General features: G+C 51.0%; 4 protein-coding genes across 4 annotated transcripts; 2 read left to right on the forward strand and 2 right to left on the reverse strand.

The window, feature by feature from the left end:
• Window positions 1-2190: 2190 nt before the first annotated feature.
• Window positions 2191-10954, reverse strand: LOC131206751 (uncharacterized). Its single transcript, XM_058199424.1, has one exon. The coding sequence runs from the start codon at window positions 10952-10954 to the stop codon at window positions 3038-3040; it is 7917 nt and encodes a 2638-aa protein (XP_058055407.1). The 3' UTR covers window positions 2191-3037.
• A 3595-nt stretch (window positions 10955-14549) lies between these two features.
• LOC131216581 (zinc finger protein 277) lies at window positions 14550-15888 on the forward strand. The gene has a single exon (XM_058211112.1). It carries the CDS (start codon window positions 14550-14552, stop codon window positions 15885-15887), a length of 1338 nt encoding a protein of 445 aa, XP_058067095.1. The 3' UTR covers window position 15888.
• A 260-nt stretch (window positions 15889-16148) lies between these two features.
• Window positions 16149-17365, forward strand: LOC131216342 (zinc finger and SCAN domain-containing protein 31-like). The gene is made up of 2 exons (XM_058210806.1): window positions 16149-16347; window positions 16410-17365. Exons 1-2 carry the CDS (start codon window positions 16303-16305, stop codon window positions 17256-17258), a joined length of 894 nt encoding a protein of 297 aa, XP_058066789.1. The 5' UTR covers window positions 16149-16302; the 3' UTR covers window positions 17259-17365.
• LOC131216343 (uncharacterized) lies at window positions 17288-18183 on the reverse strand. Its single transcript, XM_058210807.1, has 2 exons — window positions 17923-18183; window positions 17288-17855 (listed from the first exon to the last, which is right to left on the reverse strand). Exons 1-2 carry the CDS (start codon window positions 18181-18183, stop codon window positions 17289-17291), a joined length of 828 nt encoding a protein of 275 aa, XP_058066790.1. The 3' UTR covers window position 17288.
• Window positions 18184-18451: the final 268 nt, after the last annotated feature.

The following is an 18451-nucleotide window of genomic DNA, read 5'->3' on the forward strand; positions in this document are numbered from 1 at the left end:
CCTTTGAAAAATTAATTTCATTCCAACAAACGATGCTCAGCGGCCGATGTGTCCCCTTCGCGCAGTGACCCTGGCTGTGCCGGTGCCGGCAAGATAGTCGTTTGCGGCACATTAAAAGTCCACCAATCAGTAGCGATGTTTGAACAGTGAATCGTTCTTCTCGCCCGAGGCAAGTTGAGCAGCCCCAAAAGTAGAGCCTGCACTTACTTTTGCTGATGAATTATTCCTACTCTACCTCAATGATAATCAGTTATTATTTAAGGGGATTACCACGCCATGTTTTATAGGAATTACCATTAATCACATTAAATTTTCATGGTCCAATCGGCGATCGTTCCGAACTCTTCCGAAAGAGCTGGCTTACGAAAGAATGTGGCGAATTTTATCAAAAAATTGAGGCGATTAGAAAACTACACATTAATTAACCATGAATGGAAGTCTCAGCGGATTCCCCAGTCTTCAATGAAGTTTTCTTCTGAAAACAATCCCCGTGCTGCCTACACTGACTTTGTCTCTAGTCGAAAGGATCTTCACAAAAGATGGACAAGATGAAGAAACACGCTCACCGGCTCACGGTTCATTATCTGTTCCGTGAACCTAGCTGGGGGCCAAATGGGCTAACAGCAGACACACCAAACGCAACTCACCTTCCCCACTAATTCATTTTCAATCAATCAATCAACCACCGCACGATCGCACGAACCGAAGTTCAATTATACTTGAACTGTGGCCATCCATTAAAGATGGCGGCACGTGAGCACTATCTGCGGGAATTCGGTTCTGGACTTCCTTTCAACACGGGTCTGTTGACAAACAGCACCGTCCCGCTCCAACGCCGGCCTGTTGGTCAACGTTAACCGGGTCCAAAATTACGGATTTCCGTGCCCGACCGATTGCCCGGAAGAGGTGACATTAGGCATTCTAGGGTTTTGTTTAGGTAACCTAGTATCCGACCACGTGGAGTGGGGCCCGCGTCCCACATTCCAATTCCGCCGGCAAGTGGCGAGGTGTCAACACACACCACACGACGCACACACTTCAGTAGAGCGGACGGGTGGCGGAGGTTCCCATTGCATAACTTATGATGCTTTCCACCGCGGCCAGGACGAGGCCGGGAGTCCATTCCAACTTGCCCTCGCTCCGCGTCAATGGACGCTTACCGTCCGCCGGTTGACCCTTCATGATGCAACACGCGCAGCCCTCGCTCTGTGTAGATATTATCGTCCCGCTAGTCGGTCCCTATTAGTTGTGGGCGGCAGAAGAAAAAAGCTATTACGATCACACCAACATATGCCCGCAAGCACACGTACAAAATCCATCAAACAACACACATCATTGGTCATCACACCGCAACCTAAAATGTTTGACATACTCCTAGATCGCAGTAGTCTTCGAAGCAGCAAACTAAAAAAAACAAGGCCTTTCGTGATGAAATATTTAAGCCGTACCCGTACATATTTTTCGTATTTCCACAGCATTAGTTGTTGATAAACATCACCACACTACAAATCACGCTCGTTACAACCCCACTCAGCCGGAAACACGCAGGAAAGAGAAGAAACCCGCTACCGGAGCGGACTACCGAGGAAGGGGACCCGTACCACTCGGTGGCCACTACTCGAATGAAAGCGTTCGGCGAAATCACTCCCTACTAATAGCATGACCACGGTGTCCGTGGACCGACGTCAGCATACTGCAGGATACGCGCCGGTTCACCGGGCGCAGGATACCTATGGACACTAGTGAACACGCGTACCGCAGACTACTGTGACTACAGCCCAAGCCGGAGTGAACCCAAATTGCTGGACAGCCAAATTTTCAAGCAGGAATGTTATTTTTATCCTGGACCTGTAATTTTACTTTGTTCATTTGGCTAATTAAGGACACACGAAATAACAACACTGTTCTTTCGTAGGCCCGGTTCTTTTCAGCCCATGTGTTACGTCTACCAACCTTTCGAGGTGGAAACGTTCGACAGGAAGTCGAATGGTCGAAGTATGCTTTCGGTCTCACCTCAAGCCTGCTATCGGCGCCTACTTTGAATCGTCTCTTAAACTCTCTTCACGATTAGACGTCAGTTTACCGTTATATTAAACAACCTAAAACCGTTCATTTCTTTCCAATCGAACTACGATAAAAAAAAACAGACGTGGCTACTTCTTTGTTATATATACTTTTTTATTCCCTCGCTAAATATATATCGGTAGAGATCAAAATCTATCCTGCGATCCTGCTTCTCCGTCGTATCCCGGGCGAGGGTTTTATGTTATGCGCGTGTTGACCACCACTGGAGCGGTTGTAGATCGCTGTTTAGGGATAGGTAATAAAACAGTGGGGCCCAGCCGATTTTGCCCGCACCACCACGCGCACTGGAGTCTCTAGGTTTTGAAAGATAAATGTCAATGGCCTCAACTTTTAAATTGTGCTTTAGAATCATTACCGAACAGTATGCGTGTGTGTGCGTGTTGCCGATCTATAGATGCAATGAATTTAGTAAGTAAACGATGAAGGTATCTTTTCTTCCAGACCGCGAGAAACACGCATTTTAACCATGCACACACAAAGTACACCACGCACCTATGCAATTCCTAAACACACCCTGGCTGCCTGCTGGCTAACGAGTAGTGCCAAATCTAAGTTCTAACGTAAAATAAGTGCGCACGAGCACGAACATTTTTCGTCAACACACTCATGTGCTCATGGTATTTGTATTTCTACTACATTGGACGCGGGTACTTGAGACCGTCTCTGCCGCCGATTCCAACAGTACAGCTCAGATTACACTCTATACAAAACCACGGGCATCGCCCGTACTGCCTCGTAACCACTCAAACCTTACAGAGAAACTATGTTATTTCCGTACGAAGTAAAGCTAAACGAATTCAGCGCACACCTGCGCCGGACATGTTCCTGTGGCTGACAGCGTGCCCTGTTCGCGCGTACGTGCGCTACCCTTGATTACTCGTGATTCTAATTAATAAGCGTTTTGATCATCTTTCGATTCCAGCTCCGGTAGGATCTATGGGGCACCGCTGCCCTACGACTGAGAGGAACTACCCCAGACGCCCGGTAAAGATGGTACCTGCCCATTCACGCCGCCACCGATGGCTCCCTGATATGGTACGGTGGTGGTAGCCGCCCGCTCGTCGGCGACAGCTTCGTTACCGTAATCCATGTCCAATAGGCCGGCCTTCTTCTTGCACTCCCGACAGAACCACTTACCTTTCGGTGGCATTACGATGCCGACGCATTCAAAGTGGAACCACTCGATCTGACAGTTTTCACCGTCACAGGCAATCATTTCCGACACCTCGTCGTACGGACAGCGGCAGTAGCAGTAAACCGATTCGCCCTCCCGTGGTGCACGCCATCCGGCCGGAACGCGGATCTGATTCGGCCGAAAGTATTCCGTCTGCACACTGGGGAACGATCCGATCGGCGGTACCCGGGGACGTTGCTCAACGGCTGCCGGTACGACGGGATACGATGACGGGCTGTCCACGGACGTCAAACTTGGTGGCATCTGTGGCGTTTCGTTACCAAACGCGACCGTTGGTGGGGCCGATTTGGGTGTGCCTACCCGGGGGGTCTTCGGGGTCGTTGTGCGACGCCTCTTAGCAGCCCCTTTGGCCACGGATCCCCCTTTCGGTGTTAAACTGGAACGAGACTTTTTACCCAACGAGAGTTTCAACTTTGGCAGCGGTGGGCGACGCTGATCGGGTGTGACCGGCAACGTGGCCAGCTGAGAAAACCCGACGCCACCGATCGGCGAATCGTCTACCGGCGGGTATCCGACGCCAGAGTTGCGCCGAGACGATGCGGGTGTTAGCTGATGGGTGTCAGAACTACGGCGGTTCGTCGGATGTGCGGCTGTTCCTCTTACGCCACCACCAGCAGCGCTCGAAACCGCTTTCGAAGATTTTCCCGGTGGCGACGGTAGATCCTCTTTGCTCCACACCAAGTTGGGCGGTGGCGTCGGTTTCATGAGCGATAGGATCGACTTTTCAGGGTTCACCGATAACGGGATGCCGGCGGAGAGTGGCAGCGAACCAGCCGCGCCCTCATCGTCGCTCGTGTAGCCGTAGAACTTGTTCGGTTTGCGGCTGCGCTGGGACCGCTTCAGCGGCGCATCCGATTCGGAGCTATTGCCCGTGCTCAACCGAGGGGTGCTGATTTGTGCAATGTCCTCGCGCGAGGGAACATAGGGCACGACAGCTAACGTGGTGCTGCCTCCGGTAACTAACTCTGGACCTAGTACTACTGCGGGGTTAGCAATGTGACCCATATCTAACGCTACCATCGCTTCCAAAGACGATCGTAGCGATGGCGGGAGTGGGACAGTGCCTCCACCGGGCACAAAACCGGAGCTCGGTAGCCCCTGCCCCATCAGCCACGGGGCGTGGTTCGCTGCGAGTGCCGTCGGTACAGCCAGATCTCCCCCGGGTGCGATGGTGGAACCAATCAGCGCATCCAGCGTGTGGGACACCTTCTGTGGTGACATCTGGCGTTTGGAGGACTTGCGCTCTCGTTTGCGTTTCTTCACCTTGAGCTTCTTTTTGCTTCCCTGCTGCTGCTCCTCCGGTGGCAACGAGGGCGTCGATGGGCGACTGTTCTCCACGATGCCATAGTTTAGCAGATTGGTGGCATTCAGTGGACTGGTGCTGCTACTGTTGTTGGTGCCGGAACACGTCTGAGCGAACAGCTGACGACGCTTCTCCGCCAGCATCTGGTCGGCCAACTTTTGCGGGTGCTCGTCGTAAAACTCTTCGTCCGTTTCCGACTCATCCGTCTCGAGGTCCGACTCGACGATAACACTATCCGGATCCACCGGTTCCGCGGGTTCTTCTGGGGTGGATCGTTCGTCCTCTTCTGGGACCGGTTTTCCATCTGCAGCTTCAGTAGATGCCGCATTTGGCTGCCTGGTGCTCTCACGGTTCGATTTGCCTGCCGTGGCTTTTCGCCTTCCTCCCTCGTCGTCATCGGAGCTGTCCGAATCGGAACTCGAGCTAGAACTGTTGCTGGAACTATTCGAGCTACTGCTACAGTTCGATCCACATTCGCTGCTCGAATCCGAATCACTGCTATCGCCACTGTCCGAGGAATTCCTTCGACGCCTACCAGGTTTCGAGCCTCGTCCATGACTGCGCGATTTGCGACCGGATTCTTCCACTTCCTGCACGTCGCGCCGTTCTGCCTTCAGCAGCAACGATTCTTGCCCATCGGCAACCGCCTCCGACTCCGGTAGGACAGGCTTGTACATCATGCAGTAATCATGGTCCGATTGTGACACGTGCAGGATAGTGGTCTTAAGCATTCGCTCCGCAAGCTCTTCCTCCATCCGGAGCTCCTCGTCCACGGTCGCTGACTGTTGTCGGCTGCTGGTGCGGTGCGCTTGGTACCGCTTAAAGTTGTTCCAAATGTTGGCAATCGGATCAAGCACGGGACCAGCACCATCCGAGGCATCGACCGGCTCCACCTGATGCTCTCCTTCTTCTTCGGCCCGTTCGGGTGATTTGAGCTTATCTTCAACGCCCAAATTGGCCAGCTCCCCAACGGCAGTGGCCGGCTCCCGCTCCACCGGGACGGATTCGTCTTCCTGGTTTGCGTCGGCATTGTTCGCGGCAACTTCGGGCCTGTTTCGGAACCGTTTCGAGTCGACACTACCATTGGAGCTTTCGTTGTCCGTGTCATCACTGTCGCTCTCGGACAGATTCAACGCCGGCAGGTTAATCAAATCCACCATCGATTTGTCGTCGTATTTCGCTTTTTTCTTTTTCTTGGACTTCTTCGCAGGAACGGTGCCTCCATCGGGAACGACGGCTGTCGACGCCACCGCGACCGACTGGTCCACTGCGCTCCCGTTTGCAGCACCAGTTTCGTCGCTGGCTGGTTGTGTCTTATGGTTCGACAAGCTGTCCCCGGTGTCAACGGCAGCCTGTACCGGGTCCTTCACGTAGCGTTCCTCTTGTTTAACTGTCACACTGTCTGCTTCTGTTTCTGCTTGTTCGGTTTTAACTACTAACGTTTGCTCATCCGTGTCGTTGGATTCCCCCGGTTCCGAGCATTCAGTGACCGGTTTGATGTCTTCCGGCGCTTCTGTCAGTTGCACGGAACCATCGTCTTTCGGTTTCTGCTCGCCACCGGCGTCGACCGCTGGCTCTTGCTGTCCATTCTCTCCGTCCCTCACGGTTGCTGCTGGTGGCCTCAAATCGTCCGGAAAGTGGCGCTGAACATGCTTCAGCAGAAGCTTCTTCGAAATAAATCGCTTCTCGCAGCCATCCTCCGTGCAAGGGTACTTTGCGTCACCGTTGTGCAGTCGCTGGTGTACTTTCAGTGCCACGGAGCGTTTAAATGGCAGCTGGCACACGTCGCAAATGTACTGAGCCGGTGGCACACAGAAATGGTACACGTGGGGCCACTTTTTCTGCAAACACCGCTTACAGAGCACTCCCTCGGTGCCATGCTTCCAGAACAGGTGCTTCAGTATGTCCGCCTTGTTGCGGTAGCCTATCCCGCAGCGGTAGCACAGGTGGTGCAGCTTGTGTTTCCACACGTGGCTCGACAGCCGACCCTGATCCTGGCACTCCTCCAGGCACACGTCGCACGCAAAGTGCCGTTTTCGCAGATGCACCATCAGCCGGAACGCCGACGGTATGCCGTCCAAGTGGCACACACAGCACCGAAACGTGTAGTCCAAGATGGTCATCTGGTTCGCCACACCCGGGCACAGGTGGCACAGGAGTTCGCTATAGCTGAAAAAATTCGCCCGACACATCAGGCAGAAGAGCATCGACTTTTGGTGCATCTTGCGGTTGTGCAGATATAGCTCCTTGTGCACGAGCGTCACAAAGCGACACTGGAAACACTCGAATTGCTTCGTGAACGGCACCGCACTGCGCTGTTCCAGTGTCCAGCTGTTGTCGAACGTTTCGACGTTGAGGTACGCACCGTCCAGCTCGGTGAGCGAGTTACGAAAGCGCGAAAGGATGGTGTCCGGCTGGAGTTCCTCGCCCGTGATGCTGTTGACCGTTGCCTGGAAGCGGTGCATGGCAATGATGTGCAGCACAAGCCTCCGACCGCTGACTGCAATCCGTCGCGCATGGTTGCAGTACAGGCAGAAGCGCGCCGTCTCTCGGAGGCAGACTTTTATAAACTCTCGCACCGGGATCCGATCCAGCGGCTCATCCAGCGTTAGGTGGAAAAGCTGTGCATCATCATCGGCAACCACCAGCGCGTCGTCCTCGTGGGGTGCATTTTCCATTTTATCAACCGTCGGCACGTCGGTTGGATCAGCCGCCGCGTTTGAGCTTATCTCACCACCATCGTCTACTTTGATTTGCTCTATCGCTGTTTCCCCCATAGCATTCTCGTTCTGTTCCAAACCGGATTCAACCTTACCAGACACAAATTCAAAGTCAAGATCCGAAAGTGGAGGCCCGCAGCAGACTTCAGTTGAAGGTTGAGAGTTCTCCGTTGGCACATTCGTTTCTTCCGCACCGTGACATGCGCTTTCTTTTTCGTGCGATACGTAGGATGTAGTTGCTTCCAACGAAGCACTTTCCACGCCTACTTGGGATGGTACCGAAACGTCAAGTGATAACGATGGTTGCTTTATTTCCTCCGAATAAACATTTTCCACGGTGCGATTCGTCGAAATAGTTTCATCAATCTCCATCGGAACGGGATCGTGTGACGTTGCCTCTAAGAGTGGTATTAGTGGCTCAGCTTCGTTCATCTGTGGTCCATTGGTTTCGTTTTCTTCTATCGGTGGTGCCACTTGCGCTTCAGGATTCTCAAGCATATCGTCAGCTTTTTCCCCATCTCCCAGCGTATGATCATCTCGTTGTTGGCCTGCGTTCCCACCACCATGCATTTTCTCTTCGTCCAGGCCGCCCTGCGCCTCATCGGCCACACCTTCATCATCATCTTCTTCGTACTCTTCTTCATCCACATCATCGTCATCGCTCTCGCTGGACGACTCTCCACTTTCGATCGGCGTCAAATACTGGATAGGTATTTTTACCTTTAATTTTGGCACTAGAGGAGTGACGACTTCGGAAACACATTGTTGATTCACCGATTCATCAGGAGGTACGATCGCCGGAAGCATCTTGGCAGCCTCTGCAGGTGATATTGCACCAGTAGAGGGCGCAATCACTCCGAACTCCTCCGTGTAATGATCACCGCCGTTCATGGGTAGGCAAAGGGATGGATTACCTATACCAGGCGGTAACTGGCCTGACTGATCACCGTGGCTATTCGAACAATCCGATTGAAACGGATCCTGCTGCTGCTGCTGTTGATTGAGTTGTCCATTTTTTCTCGCCATCTTCGAGGGAAGCACGTCACGGGCGAGCTTATCAACTCTTTCTCCACCGGTGGTCGCATCGCGAACACCGGTGGTTAGTTGATCTTTCAAAGAATGTGATGCTGCCTTAAGCAAATCATTGTAAGGAGGAACGACCCCGTTGATTTCCGGTTTCTTGCCAGCAGCCGATTTCTTGCCTGGTGGTCCCTGTTTTCTGGTCGCTTTCTTTTTGGCAGCACCTTCCAACACGTTCGCTACGCCATTGCACCGATGCCGGGACATTTTTAACTGGCCACAGTTGGCACAAGGTTGCACGTAGTCAGCACAGTTGTGCTCTATGATGTGCTCTTGCCGGGTTTCCAGTAGATTGCCGGAACTTTCGAACAGATGCTCACATCGACAGCACATCAAAAAGAGTGTTTGGTCTGAAGGAGTGGCACTTGACCGCGACCCAAACTCCTCGGTTCGTTCGGCTGCTCCTTTCCGAGGGCCACTACTTCGATAGCCGTTGTACTGCTGTAAATAGTCCACCAGGTTGGTGGGATATTTCCGTGGGACGTGGTGTTTCGTCGTCAGGTGGTTCACTAACCGGTCCCCCGACGGGAAGATACCCAGACAGTACAGACAAATATGCTTCCGGTGTACTTCCAGCATGTGTACGAAGAGATTCCAGTTCTCATAGTGCGTTCCGCAGGCCGAACATAGAAAAACTTTCTTTTTGTCTTTTTTCTTTTCTACTGGAGGCACAGTGGTCGACGAGGCCAGTGCCGGTACTTCTGCCGGTTTGGTACCGAGGCTCTTCCCTTTTAGACTTGCCGCCGGTGGGACGAATTCACCAGGCGCACTGTTTATGCCGACAGAACTCGGTGCCGCACCTTTGAATTGTTTTCGTTTCCTCTGCTCGCCTGATCGTTTGTTGGTGGCGCTTTTTACGGGTTTCGTTGCCACTGGCATCGTGTTTAGCTGTTCAATCGTGGGCGCATTAGCTGCCACCGATGGGACGAGCATTCCATCTATACCACCGAAAGCATTATGTTGTACCTGACCGTAGCTCTGCTGTAGCAGATGGGGAGCGTGCTGCATCTGGTACTGGAACTGGTGTTGCTGCTGTAACTGCTGAAATTGCTGCTGAAGCTGCTGAAATTGCTGCAGCTGCTGCTGGTTGTAGTGCAGCTGCTTGTCCGTTCCCCCGAGAGCGCTTTGCAACAGCGAGGACGACTGGTGATTGTTTACCTTTTTCCGATACCGACGCTGCTTCTTCTCCGCTATCACCAATCGGTTCTCTTCGTCCAATGTATCGGACGATTCCTCCCGGGTCTGTGGTACTAGTCGAGAAATGGACGTGGTCGTTTTTTCACCTGGACCGTTTCCCTGGGCCACACTAAGTGCGCTACCGCCAGTGTTCCCGTAACCCCGAAACGCATTCCAGTGTGAAGAGGTTGGTGCAGGCTGCGATTGAACTTGCTCCGTCGGGAGCAGTTGCTGTTGCCCCAGAGCGCCATATGCCGTGCTGAAGGTGTCCGGGGGAGATAAGGGTTGTCGTGCATTGAGCTCAACATGTGCCTGATTATAATCAATTTTAATCAGTTCTTGCCTATCGTTGAACAATCCCTTTTTTAGCAGATTGCTAAAATCAACCGGCTGTAGAGGCTGCGGTAACGGAGCCCCTGCTACCGCCCTAGCGGTCGACTCATCGTTTCTCGTCGGTGTCGCAACGGCAGAGGACCGCTTTAGCGATATCGAAAGCTTCAACCCTTCACTGCGAGTAATTTTGGCTTCATCCTCCTGATTCGTGGTCCCATCGTGTTCGTCTTCCTCGTACGATTCAACCGAATCATCAATCTCCATCGCTGCGCTTTCGCGGCTGCTGTCATCGGAAGTTTCGTGATTGCCGTACGACAATTGATGGTGATCTCGTTTCGGTTGCCCTTCCGGAGGCAATGCTTCCGGATGCTGCGGCGCAGGATCGTTAGGTTCTCGAGGAGGTGATGGTTGGAATGCTACGTTTGCCTCTACCGGTAGCTGCTGCCCCGTGGTTGCCCGTATTGCGGGACTGGTTCCATTAGCCTCGGCTTCATCGTCGGAGCTGTCACTTTCCGAGGAGGAAGATGATGAAGATGATGACGAAGAGCTTTCCGAAGAACTGGAACTACTACTGCTACTAGTACTGTTGACTCTCTCCGTGTCGGTAGCTTCCTTCCGCTCGGTCGGCACGTTTGAACTCTGCGCAGCATTCGGTACTATGTCCCCACTCAAGCCCGATTCATCAGTACCCGTTCTGTGCTCCGGATCCGGCAGCACACTGAGCGACGCTTCTCCAACCGACGGTGGGTGAGGATCATTCTCTTCACTCTGCCCAACCGATTCGGGTAGCGTTTGTGGATCGTCCACTTTGTCGTTTTCGCCTTCCCACGAGTTTGAATCAACAATTGAACGCTCAGTAGCGTCCTGTGAGAGATCGGCTAGCCTCGTCAGATGCTGGACGGGGGACTTCGAACTAACGTGTTCTTCTCCTGAAAATCGTTTCTCTTCGCGCTCTCCATCCAACGGCGTGTCCGATGCACGTCGTTTAAGCAGATTCGAACGTACAACACTTTGACTAGTCGCTTCCGCTGTATGTTGATTAGGACTGTACTTTCCTTTCATTCTTTCTTTTAGTACTTCGTCTGCGGTACTGCTAGCGGGTGATGGCAATGTTACATCTTCGGCAGGATCTTGCTCGTCATCGTCGAATCCTGCCAGCATATCGGATGCACCGCCGTTTGCTTTTAGTTCTAGAAGAAAAGCGGGCGTTTTATCAATCAGAATGGAGCGTTCACTGGCAATTCTTTCAAAGAATGTACCACAATTTAGAAAGGAAATGGAATCTGAACCACGACTTACCTGGACATTGATTATGTTCCGTTACTTCGTCTGTAACTGTCGTATCCGTGTTTATTGTAAAGCTTTCACTGTTATTCAAATCAGAATGCGAAATGTCTTTTGTCGGATCTGCTATACATATGGAACTGTCCGTTTTCGACCCTTCACAACCTATTCGTTGCATCGCATCATCTGCGGCGTGTACCACAGTCTGTTGCTGCTGACTGGAATTATCAGTCCCGCTACTATGATTACCATTATCCTGGTTTTCAGCTACATACTTCGAAATGGCCATTCCAGATTCTAGGCTGGACAGGGACACATTCTTTTCGCAATTTTTGGTACCAAGATTCTCATCCGTCGATGACGATTCGGTGTTTTTCTCACTTCGTTCGACCAGAACAGACGATTCCCGACTTGGGGACGATACGCCGGTGCTGTCGTCGTTACTCGTTTCTTCGACGACGTTTTCTCCATTTAGCTTGCATAGATGCAACAGCCGACACTCACCAGACAGCCGACACTTCGATGCTGCCACAGTGTCCTTTATTACAGGTTGCTCCTCCGATCGATCCGATTGTTTGATTTCAGCAATCGTTCTTAACGAGCTCTTCTCATCGTTGTTGAATGCCGGTTGTACTGAAAAGTGCGAGGCCCTTGGCGGGGGACTTTCAGTGTTTTCGTGAATTTCACCTTCCATTATTTGTGTCTCGCTCTCCGCGTGCTGCGATATCGTCGATATTTCAGCTGATAATGTGATATCAGCTGAACTACGGCCAGTTTCCGGTTCAGCAGTTGAAGATATCGTGTCGCTTGCGGGTGCTGTCGGTTGCTCGATTGTGGATGCTGTTGTCGCTTCTGCACACTCATCAGCAGGCTGCTTTGTCGTAACGTGTTGCTCTGCCATGGCGTGGTCCGGATTGGTAGTGTCGTTGGTGAACAATTCATTTTCAGTACTATTGGCTTTGTCAATGGACACGGGCAGGGCGGTTTCGGTTGAAGTACATGCATTTTCATCGTCCATAATTTTTACTCTGAAAGACAGAGATTGTGTGCCTTAGAGTTCATTCCGCGCCATTGAAAAGATTACATTCAATAATTGGTATCAGTTGACAACAGATGTCCACAGAACAATAAGTGGGCCATATTTTAACAACAAATTAACACCATTTCTGTTTCGACCCTCGATTTCGGCGATATGCATCGAAATTCTTTTCTCATGTGAAATAAATCCCTCACAAACCGTTGTGACGAAGGAAACACCCATTCGGCCCTTCTCTTGTTATCGTGCATTTTTGAAAAGCAAAGCGCAGAGCAATGTACAAACTTACTCTTGTTTCGTTGAAATCGTGCAGCAAAACGTATCCCCGGCGGATGCTGAATCACATGCGCAGGCTGCTGTGCACTGTGATAGATAGTGGCCTCCGCTTACTGCGACCCTCCAGTGAACAATGCGATGGGCTCCGCCTGACTTACTGCGTCTTTGTATGTAAACAAATGCGTCGGAGCTATTATCGGATGACAGAACCCACGCAGCAATGAAACCACGACCGCGAAACTGTCCGCCCGTGGCACCGAATGCTGCAGCGACAACAGCGAGAGAGTGACGAAATCGACGTATGCCGATTCGAGAGCATTTATTGCTAGCTGCGCCGCCACGGTTTCTGGTGTCCCGCTTACGGTCATGTGTTTCTCCGTCGTGCGGGCTTCGAAACACGTATGCGTCACGCCACCTGCCGGAACGCTCTGCGCTTCGCAGGGGCTGATGAAACTAAATGATGCTTTTGCACTAATACGTCGCAGTCTGGCGCCTTTCTTCTTGTTTTCACTACACGGCCGGTTAAAGCAGCAGGCTTTAAGAGTTGTGAAAAGATACTAATCACAGCCGAATGATCCTCGCTCACTCACGTTGCCATGGAGCGCGCTCGTTGATGCAAACAGCAACCAGGGTATCAAAGTATGGACAAACTTTCGACCCACGTCGAAAACCCGATGAATAACCTGCACCTAAAAATAATAATCTACGTTCAAAACGGGTCGGTGGTCACCACCGCTCAAAAATCCGTTCCGAGTCCAACTCAGTGTCCCTGAAGAAACATACAAAACACTTCCTTGTCTCGAACGCACACTAACACACCTATAGTTAAGCCTCCTGAGAAACGTACCAATTGTACAATGCTAGTGAGAAGTTTGGTCAATTACTATGTCGGAACTCGGGCAGCACACAGAAATATGTTTAGAATGCAGAAATGCCTACTTCGAGAGGAATAATGGCACGTTTCCGACTCCAGTTTATGCTGCCCCGCAACATCAAGCGAGGCCGAAAAGTAAACACTGGCACACCGGACGCACCTATACACATGCAAACTCGCGTTAATCAGGCGCGCCGCACTCACGCAAGCTTGGCAAAGCACATTCAAGGTAGCCGGACATTAGAAGTGGAGTGGAAAAAAGCGCGCGCACGATGACACTTCATTCTCCGCTACACAGGCGGCTACGAAACCCGTTCCCGTGCAATGCAAACACACCGTTTTGTGTCTGGTTACTTCGATGTCGCAACAAACGCAATAAATGTGAGGCCAATAATTCCGTTAGTTGCGGGATATTACAAAGCGCACAACCCCTGCATTTAAATAACTGAGACACGGCGCAATTTCAGTGCACAACGGAGCGACGCTCACACGAAACCAAAACCCTTGCGCTACACGCCGCGTCACACACCACGAGATTACAGATTTTCTTCCAATTCTAGGCGTCGGCTAGGGTAACGGGTTACTCGCTCGAGTGCCGATTCGACTGCTGCGCTCAGAGATGAAACATTCTTCGGCGAACGCCATAGAACGGATTACGTAGCTTCCGCGACGAAGGATAGCGCAGAAACGGTGGCGACAGGCAATGTTGCCGCACCAACCACAGACGCACCGCCCGGGTACGGAATGTGCGAATTTTTCAGCCTCAATTTACACCACCTATTGGCACTGGTTTCGAACGTACTCCACCACCTTCGCGTACCCCGGGACCGGCGGCACCGTTTTGTGATACTTTTGGCCAGTTCTATTACCGAATTTACAGCGCTTTTTCGATTTTTCCGACCGAACACGTTTCAACCGAGCGAAAACGTAATGGCGATCGTATTATTTTTTTTCTAGTGTGCTGCTCTCTTTTTCTCACGATTTTTCGCTCTTTCGGCGAAAACCGGCGAAAGAGAGGGAACATATCACTTCCTCTCTCGCTCTCCCCACGAGTTTGCCATAATCCAATTATGGGATCGTGGATTATGGCAAATCGATTTTGCTGTAGGGGTCCGTAGTGTCACTGTGTCAATCTGTTTACACTCTGTCCCAGTATCAAACGCGATTGCAGGATAGAAAATTGTAAAATGGGCACCGAGGTTAAACAAAACATTGAAAGTGGTTCATCGTCATCGTCTACAATTATTGGTCCGTTAAATTTCGCCACCGACAGCTCCATCCCGCCATCCTCGTTGGTCGACGAGCGAGCAGTTCCTTGCATGTTTTGCAGCAACTGCTACGATTTTCACAGCCCGGAAAACGGTTCCGATCAGTACTTGGCGCATCTCTACCTCGTGCATCGACTCATCGTCGGCGACGTAAAGGATATTGCGTGCCTCGCCAGCTACTGTTACTATTGGAAGGAAAAGTTTCGTGTGGAGCCCGCCGAAAAGTACTGCTCGGTGATGCTACTGAACCAGCTTCCGGATGGCACCAGTTCGCGAAACGAAAAATACTTTCTACTGAGCGACGTAGAGCCACTCGATTACGAGCTGCGACAACGGTTGAGACGGGAAAAGTTGGACCTCGTGTTGACGCGCCACCAGTTCGAGCGGACGGATCGGAACTTCCAGCGCGACTGTCTCTATTGTCGCGACAATCGTTCCGACACGCGGCCAGATTTCGTCGCTCATCTCTACTCCAAACACTTCCTGCAACTCGGCAAACCCGAGCATCTGGTATTTGTCGACGAACTAATAGAAATCGTACAGGCCAAGCTGAATCGGTTGATATGCTTATTCTGCGAAAAGGTGTTCAAAGATCGGCCGACACTGAAGGAACACATGCGCAAGAAGGGACACAAGCGGATCAACCCGGACAACCATTACTACGATCGGTTTTTCCTCGTCAACTACCGGCTGAAGGAAAAGCCGGCGTATGTGCCAATCGCTCAACGTAAACAGGAGAGCAGCGTGTTCCAGTCCGACGACGATTCCGACTCGGACTGGTCCGATTGGAATGGCGAGGAGCAGAGAATCACGTGTCTATTTTGTCCTCATTCGGCCGTCGACATAGGTGCAGTGAAAGGCCACATGGTGGAGAAACATTCCTTCGATTTCGATCAATCGGTGGCCGGCATGAGTTTCTATCAGCGCGTGAAAGTCGTAAACTTTGTGCGCCGCCAAATGCATACTACTACCTGCATAAACTGTGGTTTGCGGTTCGGGGACTACGAAACCCTGTGCAGCCATCTGTCCACCGTTGGGCACCACAGACTGGATAAGGAGTCTAGCGCATGGGATCAACCGGAATACTTTTTCCCAACGTACGAAGACGACCAGTTTCTGTGCCACCTCGAAGAGATGGACAACGAGGACGAACTTTGCGATACATCGGATGATTCGGTCGTCATATCCGAAAGTGTTAACGCTAGCGTAAACATCGACGCCGAGTCGTTGTCGTTGGAAAATTTTAGACTTAATTAAACTCAGCGAAAAAATACAGTTGCATCGAAATAACGCATTTCTGCTTCATTTTGATTAGCTAAATTCGATTATCAGCTAAATTTCATGAAATGAATCATCGTCATCATTCGATCAATCATCGAATAATGACGGCTGTCGAGTTTTGACATTGGAGTTTGTTTACGTTTCGTTTCTACGTTTGCTTGGCGTTCTTTGCGACTGGTTGATTGTGGCAAACCACAAAGAAGAAAGTTTTACGATGGGTAACGATACTGATACTGCTAATGACCCGGAAAAGACACTACTGGGGGAGTTGCACAGCAAACTGCCGAATGTTTGTCGCGTGTGTCTGTCCGAGGACTCCTTGAAAAGCGACGAGGGCGAGCTGTATCTGATCAAAGATATTTTTGTGCAGCAAACCGATCTTACCGAGAATATGCACTCGTTCTGCGACATTCTTTCTGTGTTCGTCAACGACGAGGTAAAGCCCATATATATTTGCCACTCCACGGCCAACACTGACCACTGGCTTCTTCCCTGCAGATCGAGGCCGCCCACGGAGAACTGGTGCCAAGGAGTGTGTGCGTGCGGTGTGCGGATATGGCACAGGTGGCGTTCCAGTTTGTCCTGCGCTGCCGACGAGCGGATAAGCTGCTGAGCGAGTATTTCAATGGTTCAAAAAACAGTGACCCCGTTGACGACGGCACGAGTGACAAAGACAAGGGACCGTGCGAAGAGAATTTAGAGTTTGATCTGCTGTTATCGAAACCCGATACCGTGGAATCACTGGACACGGGCGGCGAAGTGGAGGACGGGCTACAAACAGAAATCATCGTGCAGAACGAAAGTGAACACCGGAAGCAGCGTTTACAGTGTGATAAGTGCGAGAAAACCTTCAGTCAGACGCAGACTTTGCGTCGGCATTACAAGACGCACGATCAAAGCACGAAAACGAAACAGTGCCCGCACTGCGTGAAAGTATTTGCCCGGGCAGATGATTTGTCCCGGCATGTGCGCATACATACCGGAGAGCGTCCGTACGTCTGTAAGCTGTGTCCAAAGGCCTACAAACAATTATCGGGGCTAAATGAACACATTCGAACGCACGGCGGGAAACGGCCCTTCCAGTGTTCTGTATGCCACAAGGAACTGACTTCCCGCAACGGACTGTTCGTGCACATGAAGGGTCACCGTGGCGATAAGAGGCACGCCTGTGCGTTTTGCAGCAAGCGCTTTCTCACGTCCAGCGAGCGAACCTCCCACATGCGGTATGTTCATAGCAGCCAAATTGCTTATGAGCCGCGCGTCTGTCCGAATGAAAACTGTAGCCGAACGTTTGTTACGAAAGCTGCCGCTGAAGCACATCGAAAGACACATTTGAAATCTGATTAAATAAAGCGCTGTATTGTCAGTGAACCCATTCTACGCCGGTGTCCAAATAAAGCATCCCTTTACCGGCGTCGGTTTGAAGCCCCGCACCACCTCGTTCAGCTGGAGCCAGCAGCTTAAGTTATCCGTTTCTTCAGCAGCAACAACATCGGGATAGTCGCTGGCGGATGGAGTCGTAGCATCCTGAAACACCTTCAAATGCTTGCAGCAACTAACCGGTGAACTTGGCCTATTTGCTGTGGTGGCCAGTGTTATGCGATACTGTGGACACTTTACGGGCAGCTTGTAGTCATCCAGTGGAGAGTAGTGACCGCAATTGGGTGTATTCAACGTACTGACGGCGGCGATCTTCATTAGAACGTGGACGTTCGTTGGTACCTTTACGTGAGGATTTCCACTTACTTCGTCGGACAGTGTCAGTTTCATGGCAATTTGCCTGAGATGTTGCTCCAGCGCGTGCCGATGGTTGTACCCGTGATGGTTCCGATCAATCGGAGGCAACCGAACGACGAACGCCTCCTTGGCAGTAAAAATCGTAGTTCCAAAAATAATCATCGCTTCTTGCACCGTCGGATTTTGTTCGAAACAGTCATCAATCATCTGTAGCGAGAAGGAAAAGATTCTCTCTATCTCTATTTGAAGCTCCTTAAAATTGTTCAACACCTACCTCAAATAGATTATCTACACTTTGCACCATTTGTTCCGCTTGGTTCTGTTGTTTCCTTAAGTGAATTTTCTGCATACCGTGTTCGGTTGACTCGTCGCCTTCGTTTGTCCTAAAGTTTTTAACCATGGTGCGAAACGCACCATACGTAAAGGGGATCTGTTCTCGATGGTACAGCAGAAGCTCGACAATGGTGCGCACAATACGGGCCGCACACTGCTGCGTAACCATTGGAGCATCAATTTCAACAACGATCGGATCCATTGTTCAAACGAGTTCAGATACGAGTTCAAAATAAACAGAAGCCGGTTTGGCGTGGCTTTTGACATTTGTCACTGTGTACTAAAATTTAATGTCTTTCAACTTTCAAATCGAAAGCCGTTTCGTTCCGTTTAAACCAACATTTATTTTATTTTGCTCGATTTCGAGCAGCTTAAAGAATTTATTTATGTGCATTTATGTGAATTAAATTATGAGTTGAAGCCAAGAGATGTTTTGTTGTGGCCTCAGATTTATATTTTGGACGCTTCGA

Source organism: Anopheles bellator, chromosome 1 (assembly GCF_943735745.2).
Source record: "Anopheles bellator chromosome 1, idAnoBellAS_SP24_06.2, whole genome shotgun sequence".
Taxonomy (NCBI): domain Eukaryota; kingdom Metazoa; phylum Arthropoda; class Insecta; order Diptera; family Culicidae; genus Anopheles; species Anopheles bellator.